A 17,083-nucleotide genomic window follows, 5' to 3' on the forward strand; every position below is an offset into this window, starting at 1 on the left:
TGGGACACTTAACCAACTGAACCACCTAGGTGCCCCACATATCAGCTTATTTATAAGGGCCCCCCTTGCCAGATCACATTCCCTCCCCAGGGAACTGCTGGGGTGGTGTGGATTGCACAGGCGGGGTGGGTGCCAAGGCCAGCTCAGAGTCCTGGCCATGTCCACATGTGTATGTCACTGGCACTTCCATCCCCCACTCCGGGCATCCTCAGATTCCAGAACCATGGATCAAGGTCAACGACTCATTACACCAAAGCTCTGCCAGGACCCAGAGTCAGTTTCAGAAAGCTGGGCTCTCAGAGGTGCAACAGAGTGGGGGCCCGAGAGGGTGCTCACAGGCCTGAGGGGGACCTATGGGGAATGTATATATGGACATCCAAAAGGACTGACGGAGGGGCGTCGAGGTGGCTCAGTTGGTAAAGCGTCTGACTTTGATTTCGGCTCACGTCATGATCTCACAGTTCATGAGTTTGAGCCCTGCATTGGGCTTTGTGCTGACAGAGGAACCTGCTTGGGACTTTCTCTCACCCTCTCTCTCTGCCCCTCCCTTACGGGGGCACGTGCACACACACATACACACAGTTGCTCTCTCTCGCTCTCTCTCTCTCTCAAAATAAATAAATACATATTTAAAAGGACTGACAGCTGCAGATGACAATAACAAGACAAACTGAGTTTGGTTTGGAAGGTTACTTGGCATCATCTAACAATACTTAAAATGCACATACTCTTTTACCCAGCATGTCCTGGTTCCAGCTTATAAATTTCTCCTATAGATTATCTACACATCAGCATAAAGCATTTTGTATATAGACATTTATTGTAGCACTATTTGCAAGAGCAAAACAAAGGAAACAACCTAGAAGTCCATTATTAGGAAACTAGTGAAGTCAAAGATAGCACATCTATATCACGAAGCACTTACTGGATGGTCGTGAAAAAGAGCAAGGGGTATTTGTGATATGGATACAAAAAGATCTCTCAGATGTATTGTTACAGGATAACATCCCACAGCTGTGTGAACAAAGTGGGGAGTGTACAAAGTGGGCCTGCACACGCACAGCCTGTACCTGGAAGGATGCACAACAGACTGACAGCACAGGGCTTTTTGTGAAGGGGAAGTGAGGAAGACACACACCCTTTTGCAATATTTGAATTTTTAAATTGCACGTATGCATTCCCTAGATTTACCAAATACTGCCATTTTCAAAAATAGGGCTTGAAATGAACTGTGGTCACAGAGCCCATACACACAGTCTGTCTAGGTTAGACTTCAAGGAGGTGAAAGGTCATCGTTGTCGTCCCCCAGCACCAGGGCGCCAGTGGTCAAAAGGCGACGGATGGAAGGCTAGAAGGATGCAAACGGAAAGGTGGCTGTGAGCCAGAAGGTGGCGCTACAGAGCGCAGGCCGGGGCTCAGCCTGGGAAGAGTAGCGGGTCCTCGGAAATGCGAGGCTACTCTTTATAGAAACGTACAACAGCTTTCGCACCTAATGGTTGCTCCCTTCAAAGGAGTCTGCGGAGAGCCTGGATACTCAGGGGGAGTCTCTGAGCTCAGGGCTTAAACATGGGTCACAAACTCCCGCTTACTATCGGTCTACGGATGCTGGATCTACATTTTGGAAACAAACGTCATTTGGCAACAAATTTGGTTAAAGAAGTGAGACATCAAGTCAGACAATTAATCCTTTGGAAAAACGAAAAACAAAAGGCATACAAGCAAAGCAAGCTGCTGCTCCGGTGCTTCTTAAGAATAGGTTCTGACAGCTAAGCCCAAAAAGGTGCTGGGAAGATGATGCCGCGGGAATGGGGCCCACTTGGAAGAAGTCTGCGCTCACTCGGAAGTGCGGGCTTTGTCTCTTGGCTGGAGAGCCCGCGGGGGCCTCGCCGCCGTCGGGGCCGGGGGCCGGGCGGACGGACGCGCGGGGCTCAGCTCTTCTTGCGCAGTTGGCTGTACTGCGCGCGGCCCAGGATGGGCTCCATGACGCTGGGCCGGAAGAAGCTGTCGCTGACCCTGCGCGCGGGCTTCTCGCGGGCCACCGCCGGGAAGACCGGGCGCGGCGCGGCGGGCGCGTCCGCCCTGTCCTCCTGCCCGGGGCCGGGGGGCGCCCCGGGACTACGCGCGGGCCGCAGGCTGCCGCGGGGCTGCGGGGGGCGCGGCGCGGGCTCCGGGCCCGCGGGCGGCGCCCCAGACGCCCTGCGCTCCGCCTCCCGGCGCTCGGCCTCCGCAGGCGGGTTATCGATGTCCCGGAATTCACTCTCGGGCTCCATCAGCGACAGCCTGGGGAGCTGAAGGCAGTCGTGTTAGGGCCCCGGCCTGGCCGCTATCCCTGCGCCTCCCGCCCACCGCTTCTCTGGGACCCTCGCATCCACGCCTCCCAGGAGCGACCTTCGAGGGGGAGGGCACCGCCTGGAGTGTAGGACTGAGCCTTTAGTGCCCTGGGACACAGGCGGGGGTGGGGGGGCAGGGGAGATCAGTGATGTCTTGCCCTCTCTCTCCAGTGGTCTCCACAGGCCAGACCCTTATGCAAAGCAGGCATCCCCTCCTCCCAGTTTCTGGACACCTCGAGCCTCCCTCAAGGGTCCCTCGGTGGAAAGAGAGTGGCTTTCCCACCTTTCCTTGGGGTGGAGTTGTGCACTAAGCATGGCCCACACGTTGTCCCCACCGGGGTCAGGGTGCCCAGGCCTGGCCCTGTTTGGGGCCCAAGGTGAACAGGCTGGCTGCCGGGACCCCTGGCCTGCCTGTCAGAAGCGAGCGACTCAGCGACCCCTGCCCCCCAAGCCTTGCTAGCCCCGAGGGGCCCGGCGCCTGGCTGGCAGCCACGGAGCCCACACAACCTGTAACTTGCTCTGGGAAGGGGCCCCGGGGACGCCCAAGGGGACAGTATTGGTGTCTCTTGGTTTTTCCTGTTGCTGCTAGGTGCTAGGATTGGGATGGGCCGGCCACTGTGCCCTGGAACGTAGCCCAGCCCCCAGGGTGCCCTGGAAACCTCCCTCCAGCCCCTTCCCAGGAAGCAGCACACCCTCGCTTGCTGAGGTGAGGGCTGGGCCACCAGCAACCCCAGGCTGATGGTCGGAAGGGGGCATGTGGGGAAAGGTCTCAGGCCAGCGTCATGGGCTCTATACTCTTGGGGCTGGCGAGGGCCCCCAGTCAAGGCCGTAGTTTGTCAAAACGTTTCCGGGGCGCTGAGGATCCGGAGGACCGCCAGGGAGATTGGGGACGGGAAGGCCACCGCAGCCGAGTCAAAGCTGCTGTGTCCGTCCTTTCCAGGCCCCTGGGGCGGGACTCACCGGCACGTAGTGTACCACCGTGTCCACCACGTTGTCAGTGACACCCTTCAGGGCGTCCGACAGGGACATGGCCCTCCCCTTGGCGGAGGAGACAGCGGGGGCCCCGGGGAGGTGCAGCATCCTGGCTGCCGAGCCCAGCACAGTCGCGGGCGCCCACATCACGGCCGAGATGGTGCTCTGGAGGGCCTTCTGCATGGTGTGGGCCACGCTGCCCAGGAGGCCTTGTGGGCTGGGCAGGGCTGCTACCTGCGGGCCAGAGCTAGGTCAGCACCTCCTGCAGCGGCCCCCCCGGCCCTCCCCCTCCCCACCACCCCCAGAGCTAGAAGGGAAAGAACGGGGGACACCAAACTGAAACAGCCGTAGGCTCGCCTCTGCCACCAGCTGTGTGGCCTTGGGCAGGTCACTTCCCCTCTCTGAACCCGCTTCTTCGTTTGCAAAGTGAGTCTGGTAGTCTCCCCACCTGCTGTGCGGGTCAGCTGAGGGAGGGGCACAGAGGCTGTGTGCAGGTGAGGGGAGCGGTGCAGGAGGCAGGCACTGCGTCTCTGAGCCCCTGGGGGGGGGGTTGGGGTGGGAGGGGGGCAGAGACCCTGTTTCACCCTGTGCCTCTGCTTCTCGTCCCCTCACTGGGCCGCGGGACCCGGAGGCCTCCTGGTCCCACTCAGCTTCTCGCCCCCTTACCTCACTGAGCTTGTTCTCCTCGGTGTCGGACTCCTCCTCCTCCTCCGTCTCTCCCTCTGTGTCCGTGTGGTCCTCGTGGTCCTCCTCCTGGGCGGCCGTGAGCCCGTGCAGCCAGGGCGCCCGCGCCTCACTCTCCCGCCGGGACACCACCTGCATGGCCGCGGACGCGCCCCACTGGGCCAGACTGCTCTGAGGGACGGAAGGCCGCGGGCTGCTGGATTCAGGGGCAGACCCCCTCGCCCCCAGGGTCAGGCCCCAGCAGACTGTTCCTAAAACTTGTCATTGAGGGATAACTTCCGTACCTGGAGTGCGCACATCGTTCACGTGCAGCTCTGTGAGGTTTCCTGAGCACACGCCTGTGTAACTACCACAGATCAAGACACAGACCCCTTTCAACCCCCCGGTCTCCCTGTGCCACCCACGCAGGCGGGTGGGTGGCACAGGGGGACCACATTTTGACCTCTACCACCATGCCTTGGTTTTGCCCATTTTTGAACCTCATATAAATGGACTCATCCAATGTGTTTTCTTTCACGAATGGCTTTTTATTCAACATCATGTTGTGAGATTCGTCTGTGCTCTTGCGCGTTCAAAATAGCTCCTTCTCTTCCCTGTGATAAGTCCATGTACACATGCCATAATTTACACATTCTGCTGTTGATGGACGTTCTGTGCTGTTACCAGTTCTTGGCTGAGGATAAAGCCTGATAGGAACACTTCGATGTGTCTTTTGGGGGACATAAGCTCTCGCTGCTGGTGGGTCGAATCGATGGGTCTTAGGGGGTATGTGTGTTTAGCTTTAGCAGCTACTGCTTGGAGATCTTTAAAGAGTGAAAAAATCAACAGGGCCACAGTGTCCCATGGGCGGAAACAGACTTGGGCAGGTGGGCTAGTGTCCCCTTGAGGCACAGCTTGGCTCACTCTGGACCCTAGGGAGCTCCACAAACATTTATTATTCAACTCCAGGGGACACCGGTATGTCTTACGTGAACAGGGTGCCTGAGGTTGCACGGTACGGTAGGGTCTCCCGACTACACATAAGGCTGGCACACGGGTCCGTCTCAGCCCCCACTGGGAAATGACCCCCCAGTACAGGGGACAGAAGGGAACTACCAGTCCTGTATCCCTACTGGAGCCACAGAAGCTGGCGCACAGCACGTTCTCAGCAAACATTAGCTTGAATGGATGATCCAGGGCCGATGAGCTTTTAAAAGTGTCACCCAAATGATGGCTCAGAAATGGCTCTTTTGTTTGCTGACCTTTATGCTGTAATGTTGTTTGTGTTTCCTTTATTTTCCTCTATTTGGTCTTTGTTTCTTACGAAAAAATGCAGTCTATCTCTGCTAAAATACACAGAGGTGGAGGGGGGTATGGTGGGGAGATAGCCCTACGTGCACCTAGAAAAGGAGGCTTTGCCTTAGGGGCAAGTAGAATGCAAATGAGAAGCCTCTGGAAAGGAAATTTTGAAATCTGGGGCGGTCAGGGATGCAGCCTGGCCAGGGCTCTCTCCCCAACAGAAGGAGCTTGGGGCCTGGATTATTTACAGGGGACACTCCCTAGTGTCTGGATAGCAGCCGGGGGCCTCTGCTCCCTCATAGGCAGGAGGGCCCACGGCAGGAGGCCCCCTAGGAGGATGAATTTGGAGGGGGGGACTCAGAGGGACAGGGAGAGACACCCTAGCAAGGCAGGCTTGCCCTTGGTTCATGTCCTGTCCTTTCTTTCCCCTTGCAGCCAGAGGACCGGCCCTCAACCGCCTTAAGGCCTCTTGTCCTTAGACCAAAAGTCCCAGGCCAGGCTGGAGGAGGGAATGTTCTTAGGACCAGAGGTGGAGTCGGGTGGGAGGGACCCAGGCTGGGGGGTCAGCCAGATCAGGGCAGACACTCACCAGGGGCGCCACACCTGGGATCCACATGGCCAGGGCGTGGCCCTGCTTCAGCGCACGGGCTGTGGTCTGGAAGGTGTGTCGGGACAGGGTGTTGGCCAGGGCCCCAACCCTGCTCAGGAGGCTCGGCTTGCCTTTGGGAGGCTTCTGGGCCTGCTCGTGTCCTGCGGCAGGGGCTGGGTTGGATTTGGGGGTAAAAGAGAGGAAAGCTGATCAGAGACGGGCTAGGGAAGCTGGGCCTCTGACTAGGGTTGGAAAGCGGTCACCCTTGTGGAAAGCGGTGACCTTGTGACTCGGGTCACTCACTTGCCCCACTTACAAATGGGGAGAGGAGGCTATATTAGGATGACTCCATCTAAGTATCTCGCCGGACCTTCCCTGTTCCAGAGCAGTGGCTGGGTGAGTCCTGGCTGCCTGTTGCTAATTCCCAGGCAGCATGGGTAGGCGCCTCCCTTCCCGGGGGGGGGGGTGGGGAGGTCTGCCAGCCCCCCTGACGATAGATACCTGACTCTTCCTTGGCGGAAGGGAGGAGGTACTCTACCACCTTCTCGACGCCACCCAGGGCCAGGTCGGCCCCTCCGGAGGCCAGCCGGCCGGCTCGGGTGTTGGCAGCATACTCAACAGTGTCTTTGGCCACCCCCCAGGCGAGCTCGCAGCTGGCCAGCGCGGCCCCCAGGACCTTGTCCGAAGTGCTGGCAATGGGAACGCTGATGCTATTCCTGGCACTGCGAAGGCGGGTTGAGATGGTGTCCTTCAGCTCAGAGGCGATCTGTGGGAAAGGGGGGGGGGGTCAGGCCTGTGGGTCTGGTAGCCCTGAGCCCAGCTCCCAGGAAGGCCTCAATCAAAGGCCCAAGCGAGGGGCGCCTGACTGGCTTAGTCGATAGAGCGTCTGACTCTTGATGTCAAGCTTGTGAGTTCAATCCCCACGCTGGGCGTTGAGCTTACTTAGAAAATAAAGGCCCCGGGGACTGGCACCAATATCTGGGCCTCTTGATTACGCTGGGCTTTAAAGGGGAAGAGCTCCAGTTCTCCCTGTGCATGGATCTCCTGGCTGCTTCGCACCCTACTTCCGCCTGTCAAGATCCTCACCATCCTTCCCCCACAGAGGCCACCTCCTTGATGACACCCGTCTTGAGATTCTCATGTACACAAGGCACCTCCACTCCCAAACTCCTTTAATGCCTTCTCTGTTCTTCCCCCAGAACACCGCTCACATTCCCACCTGTGTTTATATTGACTCAGAGATGCGGCTGTTCACCCTACCAGTTCTGTACCGAAATAATTGATCTTTCTCTCCTATTAGCCTGGGAGCCCTTTTGGGACAAAGGTGCCCTTTATCCGGAAAGATGTGAAGAGCACAGGCCTCCGAGCCAAGCAGACCCGCTCTCACGTGGCCTCCACTTACGGCTGTGCGGCCAGGGAAAAGTCACTAGCTTTCTCACCTGTAAAATGGGGATCCCTGCCCTGTCCCAGAGGGCTGTCAAGAGCATTAAATGGGAGGGCTCCACAAATCGCATCACGGCCCCTGGCACAGGGTAGGGCTCAGGAAATAGTTGTGGGATGAGTAGATAGTTGGTCAGTGGGAGGGAGCTTATCCCCAAAGCCCTTACCTAGCAAAGGCCCAATGCACGTGTATCTAGGTAAAGTGACCTTTTCAGTCTCATGGTCCATAAAGGGCTGGATCTTGAGGACATGGGACTGCAGTCCCGGGATCTGATGAGTGTGGCCCAGGATGTTAGGAGACTATAGTTAGCAAGTGGCCCAGTGCGGGCCCACCAGGTGACGTGGGGCAGGGCAGGGGGGGTGGTGGGATCCGAAGCAGTGAGACCCGCCCCAAGCTCCTGTTTGAGTTTGCCCCTGGGCGGGGCCTGCTTTCCAGAAAGGCTGCCTTCATTTGGCACCACAGGGAGAGGAGGAAGCCTGCTGTGTGGACTTAGGAGCCGGCAACCACCCCCAAGCTGGAAGGGCGCCTACCACAGAAATGAAAGACTGACAGTCATGGATCGTCAGCCTGTGCCCTCTCCTCCTGAGGGGCGGGACAACTGAACACGGGGCACATTCCGGAAGAGGAAAGGGGCTCACCTTTTCAGGAGGGTACTGGAGGGCTGGGATCTTTTCCTCCAGGTGGTCCAGGCCTCGGCAGGCCAGCTCGTTGGCCGCTGTGACTGGAAGTGAAGGGCCATGGTGGGGTGAGCCGTGAGAACCTAGCAGTGGCCTCCGTGCCAGGGAAGGTGCCTCAGAGCCTTCAAAACCCCCAGCCCTGCTGCCTCCAGCGCATCTGGGAACCTGGGGCTCCCCTGCAGCCCCTCCAGTCCGCGGTAACTCCTGGAGGCCAGGCCCGTGTCTTCCCTCTGTGTAGGAACTCTGGAGTCAGGCAGGTCTACACTCAAAGCCCAGAGTCTGCACCTGCAAAGTGTGGCCTCGGGGGAGTCACAACCTGCCCGAGCCTCCGGTTCGTCATTCGTAAGACGTGGGTTAATGGACCCTACCTTGCAGGAGGAACTGGCAGAAACTCTGTGAATCACCAACAAATACTGGGCTCTCCCTCCCTGCCCTCCCTCCCCTCTCTGGGTGAACTCTGGGTGGGCACGAAGGAGGAGAGTGAAGTCGTGTGAGCAGGGGCAGTAGGGCCCTCCGGGGGCCTTGGTGGGAGTAGGGCGGGCACGGCTTAGTTCTGGAGGTGACCGACTCCTAGCCACGGCCAGCCCAGGCCCCAGACGGTCCTTGCCCTTCCTTCTGACCTCTAGGAGGAAGATGATCAGCAGCGGGAAGAGGGTCACAGGGAAGAGAAAGGAATTGTCCCCAGAGAGCAGGGCAAGTCCCAGGGGACGCAAATGCTTCTAGGAGATTACTGCCCAGGGGCTGCTGAAGACGTAGCCCTGCAGTCGTGACCGTGGAGACGGGTTCTATATTCTCTCACATAATCTTTCACATATGCTTTCTCCAGATAGGTGACATTTCTTCACAAAATTCTCAAGCAGCAGAGAACCCAGATGACTTGGCCATCTTCTGATTGGGTGAAATGAGACCCAGGGAAATTGTTTGAAGAGTTTGTAGGCAGGGAGGCTGCTGGCCCAGGGCAGAATCCTCAGACACCCATAATTCTCTAATCAGGATGGTGGAAGGTCCTAGACTTCTTGGTGCTGCTGGGATTTCCCTCAGCCCTGTCAAGAGCCCTGCTTTGGATGTTGTGATGAGCAGCGGGTGATGTATGGAATTAGTGAATCACTACATTGTACACCTGAAACTAACATAACACTGTATGTTAACCATGCTGGAATAAAAAGAGAGACAGAGAGAGCAAGAGAGAGAGAGAGAGAGAGAGGGCGCCTTGCTTTGGAGACTGTATTTACAAATAAGGCAGGACAATTTGAACAGGGGGGGTCTGATAGCAGGGGCCACATGGACTGTCACCGGCTGGTCCCATCAGCTCCTGGGCCCGGAGAGCTTCCTGTAACCCCGCTCCCGAGGCCCTGCCGGGCCAGCCCTAGCACCTAGGGACCCTGCCTATGTGTCAGACTCTACAAGTTCCTGCTGCCGCCAGATTTGGGGCCAAACTGGGTGTCTGGTCTACCACAGGCTTCACTCCCACCACTGCCCACACGGCTCTGCCCATTCCCTCCCCTGCCAACTCTCTGGCCTATCATGTGATCCCAGGAATATGCCAACTTGTGATAGACGAGACATGTAAGGACGAGAAGAGATGTATGTCCATATCTGTAGCTATATCTATGTCTGCATGATCTGTGTAATGGGATGTAGGTGGTTAGAAAGGCGGTCAGACAGACAAGAAGGTGCACAGACATATCGGCAGATGGACAAGCGAGCTATCGATCGGACAGACTGACGGATGGTGGCCTGCAAGGGCCACGAAGACTCACACTGGGTGGACAGCCTGCGGACCACGGGCTCCATGCTCCAGGCCGCCAGGCTGCTGGCGCCCTGCACACCCTTCTCGTAGGCATTGCACACAGAGGCCACCAGGGGGTAGGCTTCCTTGGTGCTGGTGTAGGTCTTCTGGAAGCACTCGCAAGTGCCGCTCACCACCGGCAGCTGCAGGACCCGTTGCAGGACGTTCTCCTGCTCCTGGAAGAAGAGAAGGCAACCGAGTTGTCCCTCTGCCCTCTCGTGCCTCTCGGGAAGGCAGCCCAGGGTCACGGCGCCCACCGGTGAGGCTAGCCGGGGTCCAAGCGACCCAGGAGGAACCCGGGCCAGAGGGGGAACACAAGAGCCAGGCTGCTCCGCTCTCCTGGCCACAATCCAGGTTCTGGAGAGCTGCTGGGACGTGGCCTCCCGGCCTCCGCATGCCAGTCCCCCCCTTGGGCACTCTCCCCCTGCCCTCCCATGCCCCTTTCTGTCGGGCAAAATGCCACTCCCTCAAGACACGGCCTGAGGCTCACTGGTTCTGTGAGGCTTCTGACCCTCTTCCATCACGTCAGAAGCTTCCACTCCCTCCTGGCTTGTCTCCACACGCATCACATGGTGCTGCGATCATGTGTGTACCTGTCTCTCTCCCGGCCAACCGTCCTCTTTGCATCTCCAGTGCCTAGCCTAAAACCTGCGCGGTAATGTTGGCTGAATAAATGAATCAGCCAGGGCTATGCCTAGAAGGGGTGAGTTTAGATCGGAATCACGGAAGTTCAGATCTCCGGGAGCTTCTGCAGCAAAAATGCCTCCTTCCCATAGCCTCTCTGGCAGACTTGTATCTAGATGTCTCCTTGGATGGGTCTTGCCCCTCCTACAGTGGCCGTGGCCCTTGTTGGACAGCCAGTGCTGAGCTACAATGTGCCTTCACCCACTGCTCCACCCTCTGTCCTCTGGAACAACACTGAACAAACCTATTTCATCATTCATGGGCTGACCCTTCACATATTTGAAGGCAATATATATGTCTGCCTTTAGTGGTCCCTCCTCTGTGCTCAATAGCTCCAGATCCTAACTTAGCTTACCACCCTGGTCTGCTGGTCCCCTCTGGACCTGCTACAGTTTAGTGCTGCTTTCCTTCAATATATGCACTCACACTTGGAAGACAGCATTCCAGATGTGGTCTGAGCACATGGGGTATAGTGAAACTGTCACTTCTTGTTATCGGGGAGCCATGTTCTTACTAATGTGTTTCACCTAAGCAGCAGTCACCTACACCGAATTAAACTGGAGGTCGCCTGGGACTCTCAGTGAACAAACACAGGTGTTTGAAAGAATGTGGACTCCAGTCATGCACAAGGGAACGTCTCCTCAGTGCCATTATACCCCAGGCACAGATCAGGGTGCTTTGGTGACAAGACCTCACTGAATTCTAACAGCGACGCTCTGAGGTCTAGCACTTTGCCTGCGAGGACACAAACACTCAGAGATATGAAGTGACTTACCCGAGATCACACAGCTAGTAAGTGGCAGAGTCAGGATTGCAACTGAGGCCTGAAATGGCCTGTGATTTGCTTCAAAATATCGCAAGGCGGAGGAGTGAGTGAGCGTGTGGATGAGGCCAGACCGGCCACGGGATTGATGAGTGGCCGTGGCAGCTAGTGAGGGGTATTCTCTGCTTCTGTCCGCTCGCAGGAATGCTCAGAAACCGCCACATAGGAAGTGAAAAGAGAAAGCTCCCCCGTCTGACTCAGGCGCGGGGGGCTCTCTCTGCAGTCGGGATGTGTCCCTGTTACAGGGTTCTGCTCTGGAGGAGAGGACCTGGCCTCTCTATTTGTAGGCTGAGGTAGAAGACCCATCAAGGAGACTCAGAACAGCAGGCCATGGCATTTTAGCTTTCATTTTGCAGGCGAGTTTGAAATTTGAACTAGACAAAGATTACGACTGCAAACGAGAATATTTTAATACTTGGACAGACTCTTCGGAGGTTGTTGTAGGCAGAGCCAAAGAGGGTTGATCCCGACCCTATGCACTTGTTCATTTTATGCCTCTGTATTCTAGGATTTATTTATTTATTTATTTATTTATTTATTTTACACCCATTCGTTTTGCAGAGAGAGAGAGAGAGAGACAGGACGTGAATGGGAAAGGGGCAGAGAGAGAGGGAGACACAGAAACTGAAGCAGGCTCCAGGCTCTGGGCTGTCAGCACAGAGCCCGACGCGGGGCTCGAACTCACGAACTAAGAGACCATGACCTGAGCTCAAGTCGGAAGCTTAATGACCTGAGCCACCCAAGTGCCCCTATATTCTGTGATTGGATATAAAATTTAACATGGTGATTCTTGGGGCGCCTGGGTGGCGCAGTCGGTTAAGCGTCTGACTTCAGCCAGGTCACGATCTCGTGGTCCGTGAGTTCGAGCCCCGCGTCGGGCTCTGGGCTGATGGCTCGGAGCCTGGAGCCTGTTTCCGATTCTGTGTCTCCCTCTCTCTCTGCCCCTCCCCCGTTCATGCTCTGTCTCTCTCTGTCCCAAAAATAAATAAACGTTGAAAAAAAAATAGTTATTAAAATTTAACATGGTGATTCTAAATGCAAAGGTTAGTTTAAATTAGGTCCCCTAATTGGGGACAAGATGGGCAGTATAGGGGTGCATAATTTGTAAGCTTCATTGACTCTTTGAACTGTGCCTAAATCGGAGAGGCCCTGCACGGAGGCATCAGGTACGCCTGAAGGTGTCAATCCGCTCCGAGTCGCAGAGAAAACCAGCCTAGACACACAACTCTGGAAACACCGTTCCTCGACCCCCTTCCCATACGCAGCAACAAGCTGTGCCGTGTGTAACTCGGAGAGGTGCCATTCGCACAGAACACACACAACGCCCCAGAGTTACAGAATACAGCGGCTCAGCGCCTCAAACGACACCCCACCTGGGTGGACAAAGCAGGGGCTTTTGCATCAGGGTTTAGAACTCAGTAAGTAGCTCCCTTCCCCCTCCTTTCTTTCCCTCTCAGCCAATATTTCTGTCCTTTCCTCCGAGGTGTTTAGTTTTCATTAGGCACTCCCCCGCCCCCTCCTCTAAGAGCCCACTGCAAAAGGCAGTGAGGGCGAGAATAATGAAGACATAATGGTCAATGAAAGGTGAGTATAATCGAGACAGATCTTGTCCTAAATCCCCTGAACCTGTCCTCCCTCCCCCACTCAGTGGTCCCCTCCTCCCTTCTCATAAAGGCCCAAGTTACTTACGGGGAGGTCTCCATCCGGCAAGGCTGGGCCCTTGTTGATGGCCGTCATAGCTCTTCAAGCTGCAAAGCAGAGTGCCAGGTCCATGAGAAAGCTCTCAGCTTGACACTTGCAGGGTCAGTCCCCTACCTCTCATGACCACTGGCGAGGCCCAGGCTGCCTAGGGGCTCCAGCTCCCTCAACAGAAGGCATCTGGTTGGAGGGTGAATGTCAAGGACTAGCGGCCCCTCCCTGGAGTCCCACTGGGAGGAGCTGCCCCACAGCCTACTTGTCAAGACTGATGTTTCTTACAAGGGTTCAGGGTAAGAAATGAGAAATAAGGGTAGCTTTACGAGGTAAGAGGTTTTAGATGAAGAGGCTCCCAGATGAAGATCCAAAAGAGACTGAAAGTGGGGCGCCTGGGTGGCGCAGTCGGTTAAGCGTCCGACTTCAGCCAGGTCACGATCTCGCGGTCCGGGGGTTCGAGCCCCGCCTTGGGCTCTGGGCTGACGGCTCAGAGCCTGGAGCCTGCCTCCGATTCTGTGTCTCCCTCTCTCTCTGCCCCTCCCCCGTTCATGCTCTGTCTCTCTCTGTCCCAAAAATAAATAAACGTTGAAGAAAAAAAAAAAAACAAAAACCAAAAGAGACTGAAAGAATAAGTTTCAGGTTTAGTCTTTTTTTTTTTGGTGAAAAAGTTCGGCTTTAATTCTGTTCTTTTTAAGCAAGCGTATCTGCCGGTCCTTCCCTGAATGCTCAACTAAGAAAGCAGTCACTCTTACAACCAGCTATTTCAGCTGCGTTCTGGAAAAGCTAGGGCGCCAGGACATCTATCCTACACTCTTGGTCATTCACCTTGAGTAATCTCTCCCTCAGTGGTTTCCCTGCAGGCCTCTTCATCTTCAGTAAAATTCTCAGGACACCCTTACCCTCAGCTTCTTTCCTTTAACTCTCGGAAACAAAGCAGGTAAGGCAGATGTTCCTGGGCCCCTGCACTCACGCTAGCAGATGCTGCCTCGATCCCACAGAGCCCAGGCTTCTGAGTGTCTCCGCAGAAGAAACCCTTCCAGCTGCTCCAGAGAAGCCTTGGGCAATGCTACTAACACCTCCCAGCCGGAGGAGGGCAGAGAGGAAGAGAACGTTGGGTCAGCCGGTTGTCATGGTTATTTGAGCCAGGGCCCCCTGAACGTACCCTAACTTCTGTAAGGAGATACGGCCAACTAGGAGGTGGACTGCAGAGCTGATGGAAATCCAGGCCGAGGCGTTATTATTCCAGAGCCATGAAAAATCCATTCTGTAACACATTTCTGGCCCCCGGTTCTCAAAACAAACAACAACAAAAAAACCACCTGTCTTCCAGAAAGAAGGTGTTGGAATAGGTCATTAAACTCATGAATTCTAAAGTTCTATAGTCTTTGGTTCCTTTTTCAGAGTGTGCTGTGGGACTGTTTTCAACCCACTTCCCTCATCCCTTATTATTTACAAGAGTGAATTTTGAACAGTAAGATTTAAACCTACGCAGGAACAGCGCTCACCCAAATGTACTACTCTCTCTCTGATACATTACTCTCAAGAAGAGGACCAGAGCTGGGGGTTGACTCTTTGACAATCTAGCCCTTGAGGAAGCAGTTTCAACCTCTGTAAATTCCTAGATTTCAAGGAAGTTTATTGAACTCCACCCGGTCTAAGATGCCACCAGAATATGCCGTGGGAGAGCTAACTGGATTTTGCCGAGTCTGAAACAGTGTTGGCCAGGATCCTCTGACTTACTGAAGCATGCAAACAACCAAGAACTATCACCTCTCATCCCTTCCTTAGTACCAACCAGCCGGGGGCCCAAGTTCTAGCTCCTGGCTTCAAAGACGACAGAGTATGGTGGAAGCCAGTTTTCAGATTATCTAAGGGCCTCTTAAAATGGATATTGGTGGCGGTGGGGGGATTCCTGGCTGGCTCAGTTAGTAGAGCATGCAACTCTTGATCTCAGGATACTGGTTTCAACCCCACTGTTGGGCTTAGAGCTTACTTAAAAATAATAAGATGAATAATGGGGGTAGTACAAACTTATTTTCCTTATTGTTCGTAGAATTATCTCTGTTGAGGACTCTCGGCTAAGCTGTATGCTGTGGGCAACCAGAGAAGGGCAGGAGGTGAGGAGAAATGGAGCTTTCTCCATTGGTCATCAATTCTGTATCTGTGATATAATAAAGCAGGGAATGAGAGGTCAGGAAAGGGAGGAAAGAGTCACGCAGGGAGCCTCCAAAAGGAGTAATAAATATGTGGTATGTTCAGTACTTATTGATTTGACTGGGACTTCTATATTTAATTTTTTTACATCATGTTTTAAAACTTATTTTTGAGACAGAGAGCGAGAGAACACAGGGAAGGGGCAGAGAGGGAGGCGGAGGATCCAAAGCGAGTTCCGCGCTGACAGCAGACAGCCCAAAGTGGGGCTCGAACTCACGAACTGTGAGATCATGACCTGAGCTGAAGTCGAACGCTTAACCAAAAGGGCCACCCAGGAACCCTTATTTTTTAATGTTTATTTATTTGGGGGGGGGGAGGGGCAGAGAGAGAGGATGGGAGAGACTCCCAAGCAGGCTTTGAGCTATCAGCAGTTATCAGTGCAGAGCCTGAGGCAGGGCTCGATCTCTTGACCATGAGATCATGACCTGAGCTGAGATCAAGAGTCACTTAACCGACTGAGCCACCCAGGTGCCCCCCGACTGGGGCTTTTAAAATAGAAGACAGTGATGGAGGAAAGGAAGCATTTAAAAATGGAAGCATTTAAAAACCTCGCCTCAAGGTTCAGGGCAATTCATCCATGAGGCTGTGTCTGGAGAGCAAACTGGGCCAAAGGGCAGTTGCAGGGCTTTGGAGCGGTGGCTCTGGGCCAGAGAGTACCGGGCTCTGTGCCTGCAAGCTCTGCTGACAAAGCCGGTCCTTTGGCCGCCTCGGCCGGGAGTGCGGAATGTGGGTGAGAGGGGAGAAGTGGTGAAAGGGCCTAGGACGGTCCCCCAGGAGCAGTCCATCTTCCAGCCACAGCTTGAAGACGCAGGTTTATTTCCTTTCCTCCTCCACCCCCACCTGCCCCCTCACCCCCCGACATGAACATAGGGGCCTTGGCCCTCTTGTGCACAAGTGGATCCCCAAACTAAGCATGGTGTTCAGACATTCGTCGTTGAGCTAATTCTCAGGGAACAATGTTCAGTTGTTCTGTGCGTCTATTAGGAATGTCTCTGGTCTTCAGAATCCCTCGTGAATGTGGAGGCTTGGAGGTGGGGATGGTTAGTTAGAAGCAAGAAACATGCAGAGAGGGAGGTTCTGGGGTACCATTCGGGTTTTCACACTTTCTAGAAGAGACGGTATTTCCCAAACTCCCCATCGCTCACGCTAAAGTGCAGAGGACAAAAGCAGCAAGCAGGACGCCACTGCGACAGGCGACCGCAGATTCGAGGCCCACTTCTCCAGGCAGAAGCCAGACCACCACCCGGCAGAGCTGGTCCAGAAGACCCTCTCCCAGAGGAGATCATCCTAGTGGTCTTTCAACCCAGACGTTCCAACCTAAGTCGTTCTTCACCCTCCTCCTCAGCCTGGACCTTCCAGGCGGGAGCTCCTTGTAGCGGAGCCCTCTCTACCGTGTCCACTCTGATCGTCTCTGGATTGGCTTTCTTTTCGCTCTTCCTCATTCCCAGAACACATTCACAGAGTCAGGAGTCTGTTTTGTCTAGCAATTTATTAGACATAATTAATCTATGACAGCAAAGGATCTGGACAAAGTAGAATTGGTTACTTAAACTTTTTACTTGCCCTGACCTAGCAGCTTTCATTTCTCTTAAAATTCCCCGAGTGTCTTCTCAAATCCCGTTATCTTGATCAATCACTTTAAAAATGAGAGAGCCAAGGACCGGAGTCTAGTTTTTAAGAATCTCATTCACATTCCTGGGAGATTTAGTGCACGTTTCTTTTCTCATTTCCGTTCAGGTAAGTGAAACGGCTTTACTGGCAGGACTGACACCGGCCTCCTGCCTGATGGCATCCTATTTTGCTATCTCACTGCCCTCAAATCGGAGGATCTGCAATCACAGCTCAACACCCAAGACGGGAAGTAGGACACGAATAAACGGCCTTGTCACTGGTCCCTTATTGCTCTCTCC

General features: G+C 54.9%; 1 protein-coding gene across 1 annotated transcript; it reads right to left on the minus strand.

Moving 5' to 3' along the window:
* Positions 1 to 1,928: 1,928 nt before the first annotated feature.
* PLIN1 (perilipin 1) lies at positions 1,929 to 13,004 on the minus strand. The gene is made up of 8 exons (XM_047086815.1): positions 12,957 to 13,004; positions 9,732 to 9,936; positions 7,933 to 8,015; positions 6,355 to 6,619; positions 5,854 to 6,026; positions 3,969 to 4,157; positions 3,291 to 3,536; positions 1,929 to 2,288 (listed from the first exon to the last, which is right to left on the minus strand). Exons 1-8 carry the CDS (start codon positions 13,002 to 13,004, stop codon positions 1,929 to 1,931), a joined length of 1,569 nt encoding a protein of 522 aa, XP_046942771.1.
* Between the last annotated feature and the right edge of the window lie 4,079 nt (positions 13,005 to 17,083).

This window comes from Lynx rufus, unplaced genomic scaffold (assembly GCF_022079265.1).
Source record: "Lynx rufus isolate CCGP_SWC_20201006 ecotype Redwood Valley unplaced genomic scaffold, mLynRuf1.p SCAF_21, whole genome shotgun sequence".
In the NCBI taxonomy this organism is placed as follows: Eukaryota; Metazoa; Chordata; class Mammalia; order Carnivora; family Felidae; genus Lynx; species Lynx rufus.

Excerpts from the sequence above, each read along its gene's own strand:
- PLIN1 (XM_047086815.1), bottom strand. The coding sequence starts at position 13,004 with ATGACGGCCATCAACAAGGGCCCAGCCTTGCCGGATGGAGACCTCCCC. Across the intron at positions 6,027-6,354 it reads TTCCGCCAAGGAAGAGTCAG|CCCCTGCCGCAGGACACGAG; the intron begins GTATCTATCGTC and ends AATCCAACCCAG. Across the intron at positions 2,289-3,290 it reads CGGTGGTACACTACGTGCCG|CTCCCCAGGCTGTCGCTGAT; the intron begins GTGAGTCCCGCC and ends GACTGCCTTCAG.